The following is a 21,705-nucleotide window of genomic DNA, read 5'->3' as shown; positions in this document are numbered from 1 at the left end:
TACGAAGGTAAATTCAGACAAGCGTTACGAATGAATGAAATTAATAATATAAAGAGTTCTTTTTATTTGACTTTGCTGACTTTGACTGATGGATGTAATGTTTTAATAATCGTTCCCACGGTGTCAATCATGGCCATTGCTGACTTTGACTGATTGGTGTAATGTTTTAATAATCATTCCCGCGGTGTCAATCATGCTCATTGCTGACTTTGATGGATGTTATTTTTTAATAATCGTTCCAATGGTGTCAATCCTGGCCATTGCTGACTCTGACTTTGACTGATAGGTGTAATGTTTTAATAATCGTTCCCACAGTGTCAACTATGGACAGATTAATGGGTGTAATATTTTAATAATCGTTCTCATGGTCCCAATCAGACCAAACCCATCTTCGCTAGCCAAGGGTATTATTTTGATAATTGTCCCCATGGTGTTAACCATGCCATGGTCATTTTTAACTTTGACTGATGGATGAAATATTTAAATAATGGTTCACACTGTGTCAATCATGGCCATTGCTGACTCTAACTTTGACTGATGGATGTAATGTTTTAATAATAGTTTCCATTGTGCCAACCATCACATGATCATTGCTGAATTTCACTTATTGGTTTAATATTTTAATAATAGTTTCCATGGTGTCAACCTTGCCATGGTCATTGATGACTTTGACTGATTGGTGTAATATTTAAATAATCTTTTCCATGGTGTCAACCATGCCATGGTCATTGCTGACTTTGACTGATTGGTGTAATGTTTTGATAATCGTTCCCATAGTGTCAACCAAACCATGGTCATTGCTGGATTTGACTGATTGGTGTCATGTTTTAATAATCGTTCCCATGGTATCAACCATGCCATGGTCCCAATCATGTCATGGTCATTGGCAGTTTGCTAACTTGGACTGGTGAGTGTTGTGTGTGTCGATATTTGTTTGAATGGTGTCAAACATGATATATATATAAAAAAAATATATTCGTTTTTTGTTTGTTTTCAATGTATATTATTTAATTGATAGGGTCTAGCGGTTCAGCACCAGCACCAGTACAAATATCAGCAAGTGAAAGGGGATGTGAGTATAATGTTTTCACTATTTTTCTTCATTGAAAGTAAAAATTCTTTTGCAAACACCAGTCTTCACGCTGAGTGGCAGCCCTGCCCAGGCTTGTAAAATTGCTCTTGGGCCTGTAAAAATCATATCTACAGGCCAACAGAATCTAACTAAAAAAAATAAAAATTGAGCTCCGGGCCTGTAGATTTGACAGTTCATCGTGAAGACTGAAACACTAATTTTGTTGATGTTTACACCATACACTATTGTATTTTCCTTACATGGTGTTTTATGCAATTTGTTATATCTAGCAAATTTAAGTTCGTAAAAATCTTGATATTTCATAAATCTTTATAACTGTATCTTCAGTACATTTTTATATTCATTGTTGATGCATCATAATTAATAATATAAAATTCTATTTTCATAATCATTACGCGTACATTAAAGCATCACTGAAGAGACATTATTTGTCGAAATGCGCATAGCGTGCAGAAAAATTGGTACCGTTAATGTTATTAAACATAAGGACTCGAACTTTTGATGTACCCAGTTTTAAAATAATGATAATCTAAAAAGAATCAACTGCAAAAACTTAGAGAGTTGATTAATAACATTTCAAGAGAGCAAGTTACATGGAAAGACCAAATAAACCATTGTGATTTTGAATGAAATATTCGTTTAAATACATGCTGTCAGTAATAGTTAATATATAAAAAAAATCGTAAGAGTTCAAAATAGGTGCCCTAATTTGTTTAGAAAGCACTAAATTTGTCATTCAATCATCAAATTTCCAAATTTTACTCCTTAGATTTTTCTTAAAAAACTATAGATGTTCTTGGAACAAAAATTACCGTTTCTATAATGTAAAATAATAGTAGGGTCACCGACTTCGTTTTACGGTATACATCGATCAAAGTTGTGTACTAGGTGAAAAAAAAACGTCCAAATCATCATAACGTCATCGCGTTATAGACCATAAAACGTCGACTTATAACGTTTTTCACTACCTACAAGCTAACGGATTGGTTGATACATATATAAACTGTTATCACTGAGATGTCTCGCCTTTTTGTAATTTTGATTTATATGCGAATGTTGAAATTAAAATAACAATACTTTAACATGTAACCTAAGTTATGCAAATATCAAAGTCAATGAACCATGACAGAGGTACATGGCTAAATAATCTCCATGTAAATGAAATGTGCCAATGCCAACTGCATACCAAATACCATTGAATTATTATAAGTCGTTCCCTTTAAACAAACCTTAACATTAACTTGTAAACTATGTAAAAGTTTCAAAGTCAATGAACCACGAAGAGGGGGTGGGCCAATATAATTTCAATGGAAACGATTCTTGCAAATGCCAATAAATTTGCATACCAAATATCATTGACTTAACACTAGCAGTTCATCTATTGACAAAATAATAAATGAAAACAAAGGGGTGGGGCCAAATATTCTCCATGGAAATGAGATTTATCCTGATTTAGAATAATTTCTCGCAATTTGATTGGCTGATATTGTCCTAATAAATTTCAGTACAATTTTTTATCACGTCAATTGGAATTATCTCCCTTATTTATTACGTCAATAGGAATTATCTCCCTTATACCATTGACCTAATAAAAAAAAACAAAAAACAATTGAGTTGCTTTGTAGTCATAATATTTTTTATTTTTCACATTTTTTTAATTTAATATCTAAAATATATTTATTGATATTGTCCTAACATTGAATTTGTATATAATAATATGTAATATAATAAAATCAGGATAAATTCGTTACACAGTGTTCAATTGTCCTAATACGGAATTTATCGGGTAAATAAAATTCATATCGGGTTTGGCTTCGCCTCACCCGATATGAATTTTATTGACCCGATAAATTCTCGTATTAGGACAATTGCATACTGTGTAACTAATAGTGCAAATGCTTATACAACTGAATACCAATTAACATTGGCCTACCACTGATGGTTTCCCTTGAACTGACTCAATCACAAACTAATACATGTAAAATAAGTAAAAGTTTCAAAAGACCATGACTGAGGGGACAGGGAGGGCCAAATAATCTTCATGGAAATGAGATGTGCTAATACAACTACCAAATATGATTGACCAACCACTTGTGGTTCACCATAAACTAGACCTAATCACAAACAAATACACTGAGCCCAAGTTACATGCAAAATTAAACCAAAATCTGTGACATTTACTGTTCCTTAACCTTAAAACCATAGAAGTGGACAAATCTGCAAGTTTCCAATTTTGTTCTATTTTTTATTTCAGCATGTAATGAAGGCTGGAGGCATGCATTTGGTTTCTGTTACTACATATCTGCCTTTGCTGATATACAATCCCACAGTGGGGCCCAGGTAAGAATGTTTGTGCTTTTGAACCGGATTTCCGAAGGTAAAAATCGGAGTTGACACATATGCTTATTGGCATTGCAACTGCTCAGTCCTTATCCTCGTCCTCCCCTTGTCATTTTACAAGTCCATGTATTTTATTTGTCTTTATTTTTCGGCGTTTCTGTGTCGATTGTCATTCTGTGCTGTTCTAGTCCTAGGTTTTGTATTTGTGTCTTGATTTACCTTCTTTTTACTAGATCTTCGTTTTCCCCCTTTCGTATCGAGGGAGTGAGGTTTCGCCACTATCAACTACATAAATAAATATCCCAGAGTTGATAACCCTACCCGCCCTCTTCGGTCGTAACACTTTCAACCCCTTGTATCACTCAACTAAGTTTTATTTAATTTTGTTCCGAAAAATGACGACAAATGAAGCGTCAGTCAAAAATGAGGAAAATCACGAGACAAATACAAACCTAGGGCCCAGAAAAAAGATGACAAACAGGACGAACTAGGTGCTCCGAAAAGATGAACAACTCCAGCTCCTACCAAGACGCCAACTGTGTGGTTTGATGATTGTCATGTTTGGGAATATGAATCCATGAAATACAGACAGTACGCGGCACTTCTCATAACGGTCGATCAGACATAAGAGATGACACCCAATATATAAGTAGGGGAAGCGATCTCATTTTAAAATCTAGAAAAAACATGCCACTTTTATAATGCAGTTGGGGCTGGAGGGAGGAGGACGGTGTGAATTATAACAAAACTATTTACGAAAAATATATATGACAGGCATGAACCAACGACAACCATTGAACTACAGGCTCCTGAATTGGGACAGGCACATTAAGAATGTGGCGGGGTTAAACATGTTTGAAGACGCAAACCCTACCCAAACCTGGGACAGTTGTGTAACCAGTACAACATAAGAACAAACTATAAAACCAGTTCAAAAGGGATTATCTCATCAGATCAAGAACGGAGTATTTTTTAATCAACTGTTACAGCATTGTCCTATATAAGTTGAATTCTTTGATTCGCTGTTTTACGTCATACCCGCTAACAAATTGAAAACTGTACCTATACGCCTTGTTTAAAGTCCAGATTTTAGTATTCGTATTGTTATCTTAGAAAGTCTTACTGATGTAAATACTACAATAGGGAAAAATTTGACAACGATTGAATTAAGACGTGTCAACCCTGTGATTATGACCCGTGTATATATAGCAAAATCCTAAATACACCGTTTGGTGGTGCGCCTATCAGATGCGGAAAGTACAGATAAGATAATAGGTAACAGGTGAATATACTTTTGGTATCGGTATCGGATTCGATCCGGAACTTGTTAATTTTTGGCTATATTATTTATTTGGAAAACAAAAGGGTCTAGAGTGGTGTAAATTCTACACCATTGTCCTATATTAGCTATATATAAAGTTGAATTTTTTGATTTGTCGTTTTTACCCGATGACGGCTGACAAATTGGACCTCGTTATTTTAGTATTATAGATTAGTGATGACAAAATGGAGGTCAAGGTCAATATTGACGATTTTCGATTTTCACTTTCACCGTTCAGGAGTTACGGTTCTTGAAAGGTTGGAAAAATATGTTTCCAGTCGTGTCCGTTTTTCAATTTTAAAATGTTGTTACTGATGACAAAATGGAGGTCAAGTTTGATATTGACGATATTCATGCCTCGTTCACACGAACATTTAATTCGAATCGAATTCGCGTTCTTCTTTTTAATTCGAATTGATTCGAATTAGCTGCTAATTCGAATTATTCAATTTGCATTAGAAATACGCTTTTGTTAATACGAATTAAAAGTTAACGTCGTTTGGACAGTAAAGCGAATTTGACGCGCATTGCAATTCGAATTAGAATCGACGTTAGGACGTAAAACGTTTCGAATGCGAATTAAACTAATTCGAATTAGTTAATGCGAATCGAATTCGAATTACGTGTGAACTCAGCATAACTTTCACCTTTCAAGAGTTGTGGTTCTTTAAAGATTTTAAAATAGTGTTTCCAGTCGTGTCCGTGCTTTTACTCATGGACCGTTCAACCAAAGCTTTTCAAATTTTAGTGATGACAAAATGGAGGTCAAGTTCAATATTGATATTTGTCACTTTTACCGTTCAGGAGTAATGGTCCTTCTTATATTGAATAAATGTTAAAAAATCCGGTCTGCTTTCACTCTGACAGTCTCTTGTTATATAGTAATTTTCTTTCCATTGTAGGCAGCATGCAAACAACAAAAAGGAGAGTTGTTTTGGCCAGATTTACCTTATGAAAGTTTTTTTCTAAAGAAAGTTCTTCAGAGAGTCAAGGTACGTATAACAACCATCTGTTTCACGATCAAAAGAAACTTTACTTTCAGGATGATTTTGATATAACTTTTTAAGCAAGCAACACCGACAAAAATTTCCAATTTGATCTCTGGTGTGAGTCCAAATACTAATGTCGTTGGAGCATAGGCTTTGAAGTCCGGCACAAACATCCAATGTTCCCAGTACTTGTATAAGAAGCGTCATAAAACAAATTGTTAGAGTGGTGTTAAAAAGTAAAAAAGTTATTGCTTAATTTTCCTTATTTTTTTCTACTGTAGTGCCAAAATTCAAATGATTTGTCTTTCATTCCAATTTTTATTAACATCATAAATCCAATGACCCACCCTTCAAATTTTGATTTATACGTCTGTTAGCCGTTTACGTGACGATATGGTTGGTTTGACGCCGTCACATGGCGACACCCTTGGGATCCATATGGTGTTAGTAGATTTCATATTGGGTTCATGACGTCACGTTTACTATAAATGGTGACGCCATCGATTAATGTTTTTGTATTTCATTGCTTGTTTTTATACATAACTAAGCTGGAAAAGTCCCGTGTGCGACAAATTCGTTATATGGTTCACTACTGACCCCCTACGGATCCATAGAGGGTTAGTAAAATCCATAGGAGATTCAGCTTTCGGCCTCACCCCTATGGATTTTTCTATATGTAACCCTCTATGGATCCGTAAGCGGTCAGTTGCAAACCATATTACTGATAGTATATAATGGCAAAGAACAAGTTTTAGAGAAATATTGCCATAGTCAGCAAAGTTCTAAAAGCAAGAAGTTGACATTCCAAACATCTTTTTCATTCCCTAGTGTATTATTAAAGCTATGATATTTCCCTTTTTCAGCATTTATTAGTTATAGATAAAAGTATAACATTTTTTAGTGACAGTTCTACTTTGGGTGCATGTTAGTCCCCTTTATTGTTTCTATATTTCAAATTAAATTGAATCACACATATTTGTTTTTGGCATATATTAATATTTATGCAGCAGAGGAAATATACTTCTAACATATAAATTATAATACGTAATCAAATATCAAAAATGAATACTCTTATGTTAAATTGAAATGACACTAAATACAGTATGAGGAGCTCCTTGGATGTTCATTTACAGGTAAACTATACGTTGAATTCCCCAGTGACATGTATTTCCTGGAGATATATTTTTATACAGTTAGTAGTTCACCAGATTATAAACATTCTCTCAAAAAATACTCTCAAGTCATAAACATTTCAATATAAGTTTTGTCATAAGATTTTTGGAGAAAACAAGTTGAATCCCTGATTATGAAATTAAACTATCGTATGAAATAATACAGTTTCTCTTAATCGATTCATCCCTTTCCTGACCTGTTGATTATTTTTAGGTCTTTCCACTTTCCGTGGAAAGACCTTTTGTTTTTCTTCTTCTAATTTTTTTTTTTTTTCTTCTGCCGTCTGAGATGCTTTTTTGTCTTACAACATATCGAATGGACTTTTTAGCCAATGGGGGTTTCAAAACTCACCCTATGTGACCGAACACTAATTCTTATAGGAGTTATCTCCCCGCGTCCCTTTTTTCTTGTTATCGCTATATCTGTAAAACCATGAAAGATTTTAGCAAACTGTTTTCACCAAATTGTTCGTCTACTCTTGAGAATGATTTGGTTTATTTTGACTTGAGTGATCGGAAGACATCTTATGGGAGTTATTTCCCTTTGAAAATTTAAGATGGGCGATTTGTTGGATAAATTCATACGTTATAAGTCGTAGAGGCCTACAGTCTTTTGATATGAAATCTTTGGTCCATTTGAAGGAAATTGAGGTCAAGGTCATGTTCTAAATTTTGAATTTTGCTTGTTATCGTTGTTCCACAGAAACTGTGACAGTAAATGATATGATGTGTTAGCCAAATAACTGTTTACAATAAGGCGCAACTTCAACCTATTTCAGTCAAAGTGTTTTGAATAACCCTTATAGTTTTCTCCCCTTATGTATTTCAAATCAGTATTTCTCCACAACTATACAAGTGATTGACCTCCAGTCTTCCGTTTTGAATTCACTGACCAATGACCTTGAAATCTTGTGCCATACGATATGTATCCACACTCGAGAGTTTTTTAAAATATCAAAAACGCTCGGCGATAAATATCGTATCACACTCGATACAGTTGTAGAATCTATATTTATCAACTATACAATAGGCATTCGTTACTTTATGCAATTTTTCAATTTTTCAATTTTCAATATATTCATATTAAAAACTTTTATTTTCCTATAAAATAAAGATAAGAAATAACTGTGAGGTAAATTAATGTTTGGTTGAATTTTTATCAATTTGTAACATAAATTGATTTTTTTCTTTGGATGTTTTAATGACATAATTTGCTTAAAAAGTGTGTTGAGGGAAAACCATGGTATATTATCTGCAATTTGGTGTTGTACCATACTTTGCTAAGTACATATGCAACTCAACTAGAATCCAAAGGAAAGAAGGCTGAGCTTAACTATGGTACAAAATATTCATTTTCATGTTATTCCATGGCTGAAGCTCCACCCCTTTTATACGACCACAGAAACAATTTTGGGATCGTATCATGGTATGATGTTGTCGTCGTCGTCGTCCGAAGACACATTTGGTTTCCGGACAATCACTTTAGTTTAAGTGAATGGATCTCTATGAAATTTCATGAGAAGGTTCAATACCACAAAAGGAATTGGGATTGATATTGGGGATAGCGGTCTCAACCGTTTCGGAAAAAGGGGCCCAAAACAAACATTTTCTACTTTTAGAATAATAACTTTTGTATAAGTATTTCAATTGCTCTGAAATTGTACCACATGAATCTGAAATACCACAAGTGGAAGGTTTGGATTTATTTTGGGGGTTATGATGCCAACAGTACAGGAATTAAGGGCCAAAAGGGGCAAAAAAACAAGCATTTCTATAGTTTCTGTAAAATAACTTTCGACATCTTTGTTTACTTTCTGATGACATAATGAAATTACCTGCGCATACGATCATACACGGGGCGCAAAAATTACTTGCGCGAGCTTTCATCTCCTTGGATAAAACGGTAACGTGATCAATTTCTTATATTAGTTCAAGCTGTCAATCATTTTATTTATATTACTAATTGTATATACCATGTGTCTTACTCATTAACATATTTAAACAAACTCATCCTTCGGATTCGTTTGTTTAATTATGTTAATTCGAAAGAACCATAGTATATATAGTACTTGGTACCAATAGTATAGAAGCAAAAATTAAAGGCGGAGTATTTTTACTTTTATTGTGAATGCATATTCTTTTAATCTGATGATGCAAACACAACTATTTTCATCTTGACAGAATTTGCTATAATATCAACCAATTTATTTTGCTCTCCTGTTGAAAAATTGACACCCAAAAGTCAACTAAAAAACCCACTTCTAGATCTGCCTACCTTTCCGGAGCACCTGCTATAATCACCGGATATTGGTGAAGTTCATTTTGCTTAGGCTTTTATTGGTTTCAATGTTGTGTTTTGTATACTTTTTTTTTTTGTCTTTTGGTCGTTCTTTGCTTTTTGCCATGGCGTTGTAAGCTTGTTTTTCGTGTTTTTAATTAAAATGTGACTGCCTTTTTGGAATCTTATGTCTTTCTTTTAGAGAAATACATAATCAAGATAAGTGATATTCTTTATAGTTTAATGACTCTTGAAATGGGAAAATGAAGCGGTGCTTTCTCGTGCCTAGAAGATATATATAAAGGCGCCATCCATAAATTGCGCTATGGGAGTACTAATTCAGCTTAGCTGATAGAGCGGCTCACTAAACCAGGTGTCGAAGGTTCAAAATCAGACTGGAACAGTAATTGATTTTGGAAGGTAAATCACGCTCTCCTGTTGAAATACTGGCTCCTACCAAAAAATCCAACTCCAAGGTTAGAGAAATACCTAACCAGGGAACATGATGTTGATATGTTCATTATATAGTATAAACCTTTTGGGATATGGGAGTGTAGCGGTGCTTCTCTAATTTTTGTGCAATTTTCACATTTCCTGACCGGTGTGAGAAAAATATTTCTCCTCACTAGTGAAAAATCTGTTTTCGGCAAATGATTAGTCGAAATTTGATTATGACGTCTAAATGTTTTGTTTTCTTCTGAATTTTCCTATTGTGACGTCATGAAAAAAGGCGACCATGCCTGATGACGTCGCAGAAAATCTTTGAAAAAGAAGGATAAATATCATAAGAGAAACAAGTTCCTACACTATAACTCGTGTATTACGACATTTCTCCACTCTCGACAGTTAAATTTTAGTTATTTAAAGAGCTCGGCAAGCCTCGCGCTTTAAATAATAAAATTAACTGTCTCGAGTGGAGAAATATCGTAATACACTTGTTGCAGTGTAGGAATCTATATTTCTCCTTACCTAGTATAGAGTAACCGCCCGGCATTAGCTGCACTAGTACTCCTTTACCTCATTTGGAAGAGAGGTGGAATACTATACATTGGGTCCCCAGGGTCGAATCCCGGCTGGTACAGAAGGCAAAATGGATACATCTATAAAATTACAATTGGGTGTATAACTATATCCATGTAAGCCCCACGCTGGTTTGCTTCTTCCAGCTACCTGAATGATGCATTCTTTTCTTTAATTACAGACATCAACCAATTTTGTCTGGACAAATGGAGAAAAACACAACGGCCAATGGAATTGGGGCACTGGTCATCCAGCTTTTACTGCTCCTAGATGGTCACCAGGACAACCTGATGGTCAAGGAGAATGCTTAGCAGTCTACACACACTCTGGATTCTTGGACGACAAACAATGTGAAACACAATACAACTATATCTGCAAGACAAAACATTAAGCCACGGGGCTCAAAACTATGTCATTAGAATACAAAAACTTTTGAATGGAATCAGTAGATATAATATTTCTTTATATTCTTAAAACAGATATGGAATCACATGTGTGCATCCTTAAATAATTTTGAAATCTATGAAAACCCTGTGTTGAAAATGACTTAAGATTACACTTTGTCAATTTAAATTAAGACTTAGACAACTACTGTATGCTACATGTTGTAATCATTATTAGGGTATCTGTAATCATTATTAGGGTATCTAGTTTAAAAATTGTGTCCGGTGACCCGCCCAACCAACCAAGATGGCCGCCATGGCTAAAAATAGAACATAGGGATAAAATGCAGTTTTTATCAGGACAAGATTTATCTGCCCTGAAATGGTAATTTTAAGGAAATTTTGCTGTTTTTGGTTATTATCTTGAATATTATTATAGATAGAGATAAACTGTAAACAGCAAAAATGTTCAGCAAAGTAAGATCGACAAATAAGTCAACATGACAAAAATGGTCTGTTGACCGCTTTAGGAGTTATTGCTCTTTATAGTCAATTTTTAACCATTTTTCGTAAATCTTAGATATCTTTTACAAAAATCTTCTCCTCTGAAACTAATGGGCCAAATTAAACCAAACTTGGCCACAATCATCATTCGGGTATTTAGTTTAAAAATTGTGTCCGGCGACCTGGCCAACTAACCAAGATGGCCGCCATGGCTAAAAATAGAACATAGGGGTAAAATGCAGTTTTTGGCTTATGACACAAAAACCAAAGCATTTAGAGCAAATCTGACATGTGGTAAAATTGTTTATCAGGTCAAGATCTATCTGGAACAACAAAAGAGAGTTTTTAACGACCCCAGCTGGCTATACAACCCTTGCACAATCAACTGAATTTTGCAGTAATCATTAATAGGATAGATTGCCCTTGTATGATAATTTTTTATTACCTTTTTGGTTTTTTTTGTCAAATGGGGAGCGGGGGGGGGGGGAGGTTGCGCAACAACGAAACAACTTCACAACTTTTTCATTACTTTGCATTTCTCGTTAGATAAATTTTACAAAATTCTCCCCTGAAACAACTGTCAAATTTAAACAAACTTGGTTTAAATCACCACTAGGTTATCCACGGACCACTGTGTATGATGACCCTGCCTGCCCACATGGCTGAAATAAAACGGGTTTCAAACGCACTTTTTAGTATTATATCTCTGAAACTAAACGACAGTACAACAGTTGCATTTGTCATGCATCAATTGTAAATAAATATATCAGGTGAACGACACAGGGTCCTTGGACCCTCTAGTTTTGTAACAGAATGGAAACATATATACCGGGGTTTTTTTTTGCTATCAACCTATTATATATTAGTGTTATAAAATATATTTGAAATTTTTGAAAGTTCTTTTATCTAAAGTAAAAATTTTAAAATTGGATGAAATAATAATAAAAATAAATTGTGTTGGTCCTTTGACTTCCTATTTTCCCTGATTCGACATCTCAAATATACATTTTGCATGCAAGTTGTTGGAAACTGGTTACATTTTGGTGAATAACTGAATTTCAAGGTTTGAATTAGCTGCCTTTTCATTTTACATAGGTGTCGCAAATATTTTCTTGAACATATTAACCATGCTATCAAAACATAAGATTTGATAACTAAACTTGACGGAAGTTTACAAAAATAAAACTAAATCAAAATTGTGTAAGCATTATATTATATACATGTAAGTATACATAAATGGTTTGGTACTCATGTATAATTTGGTTTAGGATTTGGCTATCTGCTTATTGTTGTATTGTTAATTTCAATGTAGGGGTAACCTACTAATTGAGCTATTGGCCACTGATCTCTGTCGAATAATGCATACATTTGTCGATCCACATGCTATACTAGGCTATACATAGTAAGATTAAGAGATTGTAGTTTTAATTTAAAAACAAATTTTAAGTTCTACAAAGTTGAAACAGCAATGATTATAATAAGATAACAAGTAAATCAGGCAAATAAATGAATATGGATAACATTGGTTTCATTTCTTAAACTATTTGTTGTGAAACTATAAAACAACTTTTACTAGATATGACTATTATTATTTTGGAGTTTTAAGTTGAAAGACTAAAATAGGCAACATTCTATAAATCTATTTAATGAAAGTGGGTTGCTTATTTTTTTTCTTATTTCATACTTTTTTCGGGGGGCTGGGGGAGGGATTTTTTGTTTTTATATCATAAAATGCCAAACAGTTTGTTGATTGAATTACTTGACACAAATATTATCAATATATAATAATTATAAAAAAAAGAAGATGTGGTGTGATTGCCAATGAGACAACTCTTCAAAAGAGATCAAAGAATACCTCCCTTCAATTCCAAGTCCATCGGTAATATGTTGATAAAAAAAATGGTTCACTAGTGGAGGCAATATTGCTACTTGTTTTCTTAGTTAAATCAACATAAAGGTTGACTGCTTAAACTTTGCTTTTTTTCTCAAGCTGAAGTTGGCAGTTTTGTTCTGGCATTTCTCATTCAATGTACAATGTATTTAGATAAAAAGTCATGGATTGATCGTTGGAGCAAACACGGAACTAGTAAATTCCCTTCTGAAACATGCGTTTATACAAGGGCAAATGACAAAAAAGAGATTGTAGTAGACTCCTAACTATGTAACATAGTGTTGAGAAGGTGTATATATATCTCAACTTGTACGATTCGCTCGTGTATGTAACAATGTTTTAGATTTTAACGAGAGAAATTTATGTATTACTGAAAAATTATTACACCAGGGTTTTCGATATCACAAACTAGTCAAAACATTTACTAAATTTTATCATCGGTATAAAGACATCATTCGTAAATATAGCTCAATATGCAGACTTCTAATACGTTCAGGTATTTCACATCCAATTTTTTATGGAAATATTCTTTATAAAGCACAAAGGTGTCAGTATTCACCTCAGAAACTTACAAAACCTTTGAATAGACTTATTAAGAAGGGATATAATTACGATACTGTTGTCAAGTCATTAAAGATTGCATATTTTGGCGTTAATATTGAGTCACTGATAAGGTCTTTGCATCGGAACTAAACACATTTATTCTAAAAACAGTTGTTGGCATGACACGGGTTATGTTCTTCTCATATATGTTATGATGGTATGATACTAAACCCCTAATGGGAAGGATTGTGCCTGATGTTCATATGATGAAATCATAATCTTTCAGTCAGTTTAATTGAAGCCTGGAGCTGGCATGTCAGTTAACTGCTAGTAGTCTGTTGTTATTTATGTATTATTGTCATTTTGTTTATTTTCTTTGGTTACATCTTCTGACATCAGACTCGGACTTCTCTTGAACTGAATTTTAAGGTGCGGGAAGTTCTCGCTACATTGAAGACCTGTTGGTGACCCTCTGCTGTTGTTTTTTATTTGTTCGGGTTGTTGTCTCTTTGACACATTCCCCATTTCCATTCTCAATTTTATTGAGAAAGAGCAAGCTCAAAGCTAGAAAAGTGCTAGAATCCGCGTCACCTGTTTGTCGCCTTGCTTTTTCCCCTTAAATAATCCCTTCCAAATTATAGATATAAACTATATGGAGGTCCGTATCTACATGTCAAAATACGGATAATTGAGAATACTTTTTTTACAAAGTTTTGCCAGAGATATTATCTTTCGATCATGAAAAAGCTTTTACTACCTAAGTTTTATGTAATTCTATATTGAATTTTAACGCTAATCGGATTTTCGCTTTTTGTTCGAAATAAGATATTTTCGGGGTTTGATGAACATGCATGTTTTTAGAGAGTAAATAAACGGACAAGGAATATAAACAGCGTAGTGGTGTATGTTGGGATGGTGGTAAGGGTGGAAATTAAAACCATAGGATTACAGGGGTCGATTTCAAACCAGTAAACACACAAAGTCGAAATGAAAGCAAACCCTCCTATATAGATTATGCCATTGACAAATAAATAGAATTTCTTTATATAAGGAGTAGATGATATAAAGACAGGTATTAAATTTTCATATCACAATGAAAAAAAATAGTAATTCTTACAATAATAACTAAGTTTATAACATAATGAAACAAATATTTCCGAATTCTGAATTCCGAATTCCGAATGTTGAATTCTGAATTATAGGTGAGCCTTCTCGGCTTTCGTAGATAACCGCATCTAACCGTCTTCTGATTCCTGCCAAAAATCGACTAATTTTCTTATTTCATACTTTTTTCGGGGGGCTGGGGGAGGGATTTTTTGTTTTTATATCATAAAATGCCAAACAGTTTGTTGATTGAATTACTTGACACAAATATTATCAATATATAATAATTATAAAAAAAAGAAGATGTGGTGTGATTGCCAATGAGACAACTCTTCAAAAGAGATCAAAGAATACCTCCCTTCAATTCCAAGTCCATCGGTAATATGTTGATAAAAAAAATGGTTCACTAGTAGAGGCAATATTGCTACTTGTTTTCTTAGTTAAATCAACATAAAGGTTGACTGCTTAAACTTTGCTTTTTTTCTCAAGCTGAAGTTGGCAGTTCTGTTCTGGCATTTCTCATTCAATGTACAATGTATTTAGATAAAAAGTCATGGATTGATCGTTGGAGCAAACAGAAACATCTTTACTCAAGATTTGTTTGTTGGTCTAGTGACACTGTTATAATGTTATGAATGTTCACTGCTTGGTCTTACAAAAAAGGAACATGCACACTTAAATCTGTAGGCTTCTAGATTAAATTTCCTGAAAAAAATACATACATTTAAGAACACATTTTAATACAAGATATCATAACGCTGTATGTATTTTTTTGGTTTTGGTTTGGTTACCACGATCACTTGTGACATTGAACGAAACTTCATATTATCCTTTGAAGATCGGGACTATCTCGTGTGATTTTACAAGCGGTACATATACATAACGTTTTGACTACTTTGCAAATAGCGATGTGTAACTTGTGAAGATAAAAAGTGTGGAAAACGTATTTGCCGGACTGACCATCGGATGGATAGACAGACTGACGGAGTGCAAACCTAAAGTTCCCTAAAGACTTCGTCGGTAGCCAGGGTAGTTATACCTTATAATAAATGTTTAAGTCATGCTTTTTTTTATTATAGCAAGCACATAAAGGGGGTCTGAGAGCCCCTGTCCCCTCCCTTTCGTGGGGAAAATTTGGTTGGTTATACAGAAAATCACTGAAGCATGACTGGAGCGGGCCCTTCCTTAGGCCAGTCAGTGGGCCCCCCTTATGAAAAGTTCTGGATCCGCCACTGATGTAGATAAAGACATTGCTCCTGTATATGAATTGATTCTTTATGTTCAGAAAGTAAAAAGTTACATTAATTTTCATTGACTGTTGACTGATGGTGATATAAAGATTTGTTCGCCATAAAAAAAAAGTCACATTTTCCTAGGGCATTGGCCTCGGGGAAACATTAATTTTATTAGGTGAACAAATCAACATATCTCCCTCGGGCAAGGGAAACAAATGAATAATATTCTATGTGGATTCTGATTGGTTGACATCTGATATTCTGGGCACCTAATTGCATCGAAAACCGCCTCAAAATATCACAGTATTGCTGAAAGTGGCATAAACAACCATCAATCAATGATAACTTAGTTCACCTGCAAACCAGACAAAAGTCATGTACACCTGACAATCATCCGATACACTTAATATAGTAGCCCTAACGGTAATAATACGTGTACATGTATCTGAGAAATAGACCAAACCAAAAAAACTTAACATTGTCTAATGAATCTTGAAATTGTGTTCAAATACAGATGAATACTGTTAGTTGGACATGTGCACCTTACAATATACAATTACACCTTATATGTTAATGAGCATGCTGTATTTTGATTGGTTGGAAACCAGTGTTTTTTTTCGCATATTCTAACCATTTTTTCTCATTTCAAACGAATTTGCATGCTTTTTACCACTGCCGGTGTATTTGGGTCAAATTCCCCTCTATGTCGTGGTATTTGCCATTTTGGACATTCCCTTTTTACCCTCACGAGCCTCTTCCCGCCCAAATTATTCGGAAATGACGTACATAAAGACACTCACTGCAGGGGCGTATAGAAACATCCGTGCATTCGTCAGCAATAATAGCGAAGTATTTAGCCTCACGACAGGCGTTGATAATACTATCCTGCACATGTTGCCCCACAATGTTAATTTTCTCATTCTGGATTTCAGGCGACAAGTATGTCGTCCGACTTCCTGCGTGGAACGCCAGCCAGTCAATGCAGTCTGAGAGCTTGTCATCACTTCTAGCTATTTCGTGTAAAATAGCAATAAAGTTGCTTCTTTCCTCTACATGACCTCTTATTGGTATGTTTTGTCGTCCACATAGACATAAATTCCGTACACCCCTGATTACACCAAGATAACGAATTTATTTCTTATGAACAATTCCTTTACTCATTTTGAAATCAGGATGTAAAATTGTAAAAATGGTGATGAAAATTTTCCAGCGTAATATTTTTTCAATGTCCATGTTGCTGCACATTGTCAAATACTTTTTTTTACTTTATTTTTGGAAAAATTCAGAAAATTTTTGTCAACATTTTATTTTTTAATTTTATTTGGCAAAATTTCATTTTTTTTTAAATTTTGGCAAAATTTTATTTATCCCCGGGTGAACAAGGGTGGGTTGTTATCTATACCGGGGTAGTCAACCAATCAGATTGCAGTATTTTTGCTGCATTAGAAATAATAATCAATATACGGCTTCCCTATATATATATTCTATATTTCTATTCCCAACTCGCCCTTGGGGCTTATGATATTTGTGATAGCATAACCGGGTTTTTTTTTTATTAGGTCTTGATTTAAAAGCCCAGTAGTCAACATTTCGGTGTTGACATGAATATCAAAAATGGGGTCATTTATAAATTTCCTGTTAACAAAACATTGAATTTTACGAAAAACTAAGGATTTTCTTATCCCAGGCATAGATAACTTTAGCCGTATTTGGCACAACTTTTTGGAATTTTGGATCCTGAATGCTCTTCAACTTTGTACTTGTTTGGCTTTATAAATATTTTGATATGAGTGTCACTGATGAGTCTTATGTAGACGAAACGCGCGTCTGGCGTATTAAATTATAATCCTGGTACCTTTGATAACTATTTGACTACAACTTTTTGTACTTAAAAATGATTGAATTTTCAGTACTGTAAAATGACTGAAATTTTCAGCACTGAAAAATGGCTGAAATTTCCAGTACTGAAAAATGTCTGAAATTTTCAGTACTGAAAAATGGCTGAAATTTTCAGAACTGAAAAATGACTGAAATTTTCAGTACTGAAAAATGAATGAAATTTTCAGTACTGTAAACAACTTTTCCCCAACATTACTAAAAAGGATATAAAAATTAATGTACTGAATAGTGATGTTTCCTAAAAGTACTGTTTATATAGCGGCATTTAATGTACTGATTTAAAGTACTGTTTATATAGCGGCATTTAATGTACTGATTAGTGATGTTTCCTAAAAGTACTGTTTATATAGCGGCATTTAATGTACATGTAAATGCAAGTCAAATTGTTGGTAGTGTATATAATACAGGTATCCTCAAGTAATTACGCAACAAGTTTACGATGTCATAGACGCAGGACGGACCTGATATGCTCATAGCAGCATGACCAAGAACGCTTTCTGATCAAATACAAAACTCTGCGAAAAAAAAATTTGTTTTATTCAGACATTCAGCATACTCTGCTAACGATATTTAAAGCTGTGACTCTCCGTCCATTTTTGTGTTAAGATAGCAATCTTCTTGTCAGGTATTGTTTGTTGGTGTTGTAAAGACCCGATATATGGGTAAGGGGGATGTGTACATGAAGATGTATTACTTGTCAGAGAAGCTTCAGTCTGAGATGATTCTCCACTATCGTCAGTTGCAGTCCTAGTCTAACAATTTGGACTCTCCTCTTCATCTTTCTTTCGTTTCGAATAAATAACAAATTTATCCATGTTGAAATTTTTTTTACCTATGAACGATTTATGAACAGATATATCATGTTAAGGAGGGGTATTTGCGAAAAATACCAGTCGAGAGAATGTTAAATTTCACGAGCCGTAAGGCGAGGGAAATTCATTCTCAAGACTGGTATTTTTCGCAAATACCCCTCAATAACATGATATATCTGTTTAATTACACCGAATGTTAATGTAATAAAACGCATTGATGGTCGTGACGTTACAAGCGTCCAGTCGGATACACTGTAAATAAGGATGTTAAGAATCTGAACACTTTTTAAACGTCCTTTTGTAACACTTCTGGAACGCGTAACGGTGTTCTAAATATTAACATTGGTGTTCCAGTTTTTAACATTATGTGTGCATCTTTCGAACGCTATGTGTGTTATTCTTGAACGGAAAATGTGTACTCCTTGAACACCTAGTGTTTGAATCTGGAACGCGTAACAGTGTTCTAGATATTAACTTTCATGTTCCAGTTTTTAACATCATGTGTGCATCTTTCGAACGCTATGTGTTATTCTTGAACGGATAGCGTGTACTCCTTGAACGCCTAGTGTTTGAATCTGGAACATGTCATTGTGAGCAAAATTGTATGCCGTTACGCGTTCTAAGCCTTGTAACACTTCTGGAACGCTCGGACTGTGTTCCAGAAATATGTGTTAATATCCAGAACACATAGTGTATATTACTGGAATACAATTTTACATGTTCCAGAAAAAGTGCTATATTCTCTGAAACATTGTTGTGGTCTTGTAAAACAAATATTTTAATTGATTAAAACGTCTTTATTATTGATTAAAAAGGCAACATTTAAAAAAAGTACAATAAAATGTGAAATATTGAAGCAACTTTAAAATGAAAAGTTAGACAAGTTAGAAATATAACATTTGTAATTTGCAAAATGTGTTTAAATATTTACTCATAAACAAAATGTTCGTCATATATTTAAAATTATTATGTTGCAACAAAGTCTAGTGTCTTATGAACATAGTGTAACTCATCGTTTGCAACTTCTTAAGTCAAACACTGTTCTGAATTTCTTTACAAATACTGATGTCACTGGCTCGTTTATCACCAAAATGTTCCATAATCCACTGGCTGCATAGCACTCAGATAGTCAATATCAAACATAAAATCCCTGTGTATATGCTGCTAGTAGTCGAGTCGGTGTTCATGTAACACTGCTTCCTTGGGCACTTTTAAACATGATTTGAGTCGTCTACAACTGATTTTGAGCTTCCATTTTTAGACGATTCGTCTCCTTGGGTTATAATTACTCTTTAACCTTGTTATTCATCAACCGTAAGTTCTAAAATGTAAAATATGAAGTGTATGAGTAAACAAATTATTCATCATGTCGACATTCCTTAAGAATTAGAAACTTTTCGTTTTTGTAATTCCATTACTGATACTTGTCTTATAAGATAAGATGTATTTTCAAGTATATGTGCTCTCGTGCTCTAAATCTTTAAAAAAAAATGATAGGAAGTGTCCAGCAACTGCTCATAGGTGTTTTAGGCAAAGCTTTATCGTCAACTTAGACTTGTCACTAAATTAACTGCTAACATTTCAAGAAACTAATTACCATTTGCCTTTATTTTGAAAGATATTTAGTAATTTTTTCACTTATGATCTGTATACGGATAATTGATGTAATTGCATCGAATTTAGCTCAAATAGCTTTCTGATTAATGTAAACAAGTGAATGGTGCACATTTTATTGATAAATCTGCAATAACAAAACTTGTAAGAAGTCAATGGACACTCCTATTAAAAATTCTTAAACTTACATATAGTACTTTTATGGTGCAGGATAAGTAGTCATCTCTTGAACTGCAACATGTTCTCTTTATTCTCGCGGTATGCACGAGTCTGTAGTTGTGTTTGTACCCTATAAAAGTAACATAGGAATACATTACAATACATGAATGCAGTGCATAAGGGTGGACATTTGCTAAAAAGAATTACTAATTACAAAGTTATTATAAATAACATATACATGAGAAATTTAAAATTAGTGTTGCTTTATGACTTTTTTGTTTACAAACTTCTGTCTTGACATTGCAATGTCATGACAGTTTTTGTATTTGTGAACAAATCCTTATGCATTGGTTTTATTTTATTAAAAAATGTACATCCTCAAAAGTGTAGATGATCGTTTGATCTTCTTAATGCTTTCTATATGTTTGAGTCATGTTCAGAGAAAACGATCAGCTTGAACGCAACATGTTCGAGACCAGAACACATTTACAATAGCAACGATATCATTTAACATTTACGTATAAATTTACAGTGGTTAATTTTTTTTTAAAACATGATAATTAATTTTTTGATTCTTTCAAAGAACCGCCTACTTTTTTAATCGAATTATGACATTACAGCACCGTTAAGGGGGAGGGGAGGGGCGCAGTTTTGTGTTCGAAAATGTTTTTCTTCCATTTATACTTCAGTGTGTCCTGTCCAAGTAGACATTTGTTGATTTCATACTAAAAAAAATATTTTTAATGTTCGTCATGTGTTATAAATATAGATAAACATACCTATTATATCAAGTTTTGTTGTTAAATTTCTTAAGTGAAGCTTCTTCGATCACGATCAAAAACCAAACTTCCGGTACATTAATACGTCACGCACTGTTATGTACGCGGACATGTTTTGAACACATGGCGTTCGGGGAAAATGGTAAATTTGAACGCATCATGTTCAACACCAGAACGCTTTTACAATAGCAACGTTTTCATGAGCATTTACGCATTTACATTGTTGAAAAAAAAAAAAAAACCTAAATAACTTAAGTCGTTTAGAAAAAGATTTATATTAAAAATCAATCATTTGCACGCTTATAAATACGCTCTTGTAAAATGTTTCATTTTGTTTTTACCAAACTATAATTTGCCTATATGCCGATACAGCTAAAATACATTTATCGTCAAATCATAGTACGAATCACCCTTATTCATCGTCTGTTTGACTCTGAAACGAAGAAAATTTTTTTCACTCCCCATTACAATATTAGAACATTTTTAGTGTTCAATTTAGAATTCCGAAAATCTTACCAAAATTCCAAAACATGACAAGCGAGCTTCCTCAAAAATGAACGATATTCATT

General features: G+C 33.8%; 1 protein-coding gene and 1 long non-coding RNA gene across 2 annotated transcripts in view; one reads left to right on the top strand and one right to left on the bottom strand.

Moving 5' to 3' along the window:
* Window positions 1-12,620, top strand: part of LOC143075270 (lithostathine-1-like) — a 28,216-nt gene extending 15,596 nt beyond the window's left edge. Inside the window, exons 4-7 of the mRNA XM_076250636.1 lie at window positions 1,019-1,072; window positions 3,348-3,433; window positions 5,657-5,746; window positions 10,395-12,620. Of these exons, the coding sequence (XP_076106751.1) occupies window positions 1,019-1,072; window positions 3,348-3,433; window positions 5,657-5,746; window positions 10,395-10,604 (440 nt within the window). The 3' untranslated portion in view covers window positions 10,605-12,620. The remainder of the gene's footprint in view (window positions 1-1,018; window positions 1,073-3,347; window positions 3,434-5,656; window positions 5,747-10,394) is intronic.
* Window positions 12,621-19,360: 6,740 nt separating this feature from the next.
* On the bottom strand, window positions 19,361-21,292 carry LOC143075264 (uncharacterized). The gene is made up of 3 exons (XR_012978274.1): window positions 21,137-21,292; window positions 20,387-20,487; window positions 19,361-19,905 (listed from the first exon to the last, which is right to left on the bottom strand). It is a non-coding gene; the product is annotated as an uncharacterized LOC143075264 (long non-coding RNA).
* Window positions 21,293-21,705: the final 413 nt, after the last annotated feature.

Source organism: Mytilus galloprovincialis, chromosome 5, assembly GCF_965363235.1.
Source record: "Mytilus galloprovincialis chromosome 5, xbMytGall1.hap1.1, whole genome shotgun sequence".
NCBI classification, from domain to species: Eukaryota; Metazoa; Mollusca; class Bivalvia; order Mytilida; family Mytilidae; genus Mytilus; species Mytilus galloprovincialis.
The sequence above is the reverse complement of the archived record's forward strand: the minus strand, read 5'-3'. Positions and strand labels throughout refer to the sequence as shown.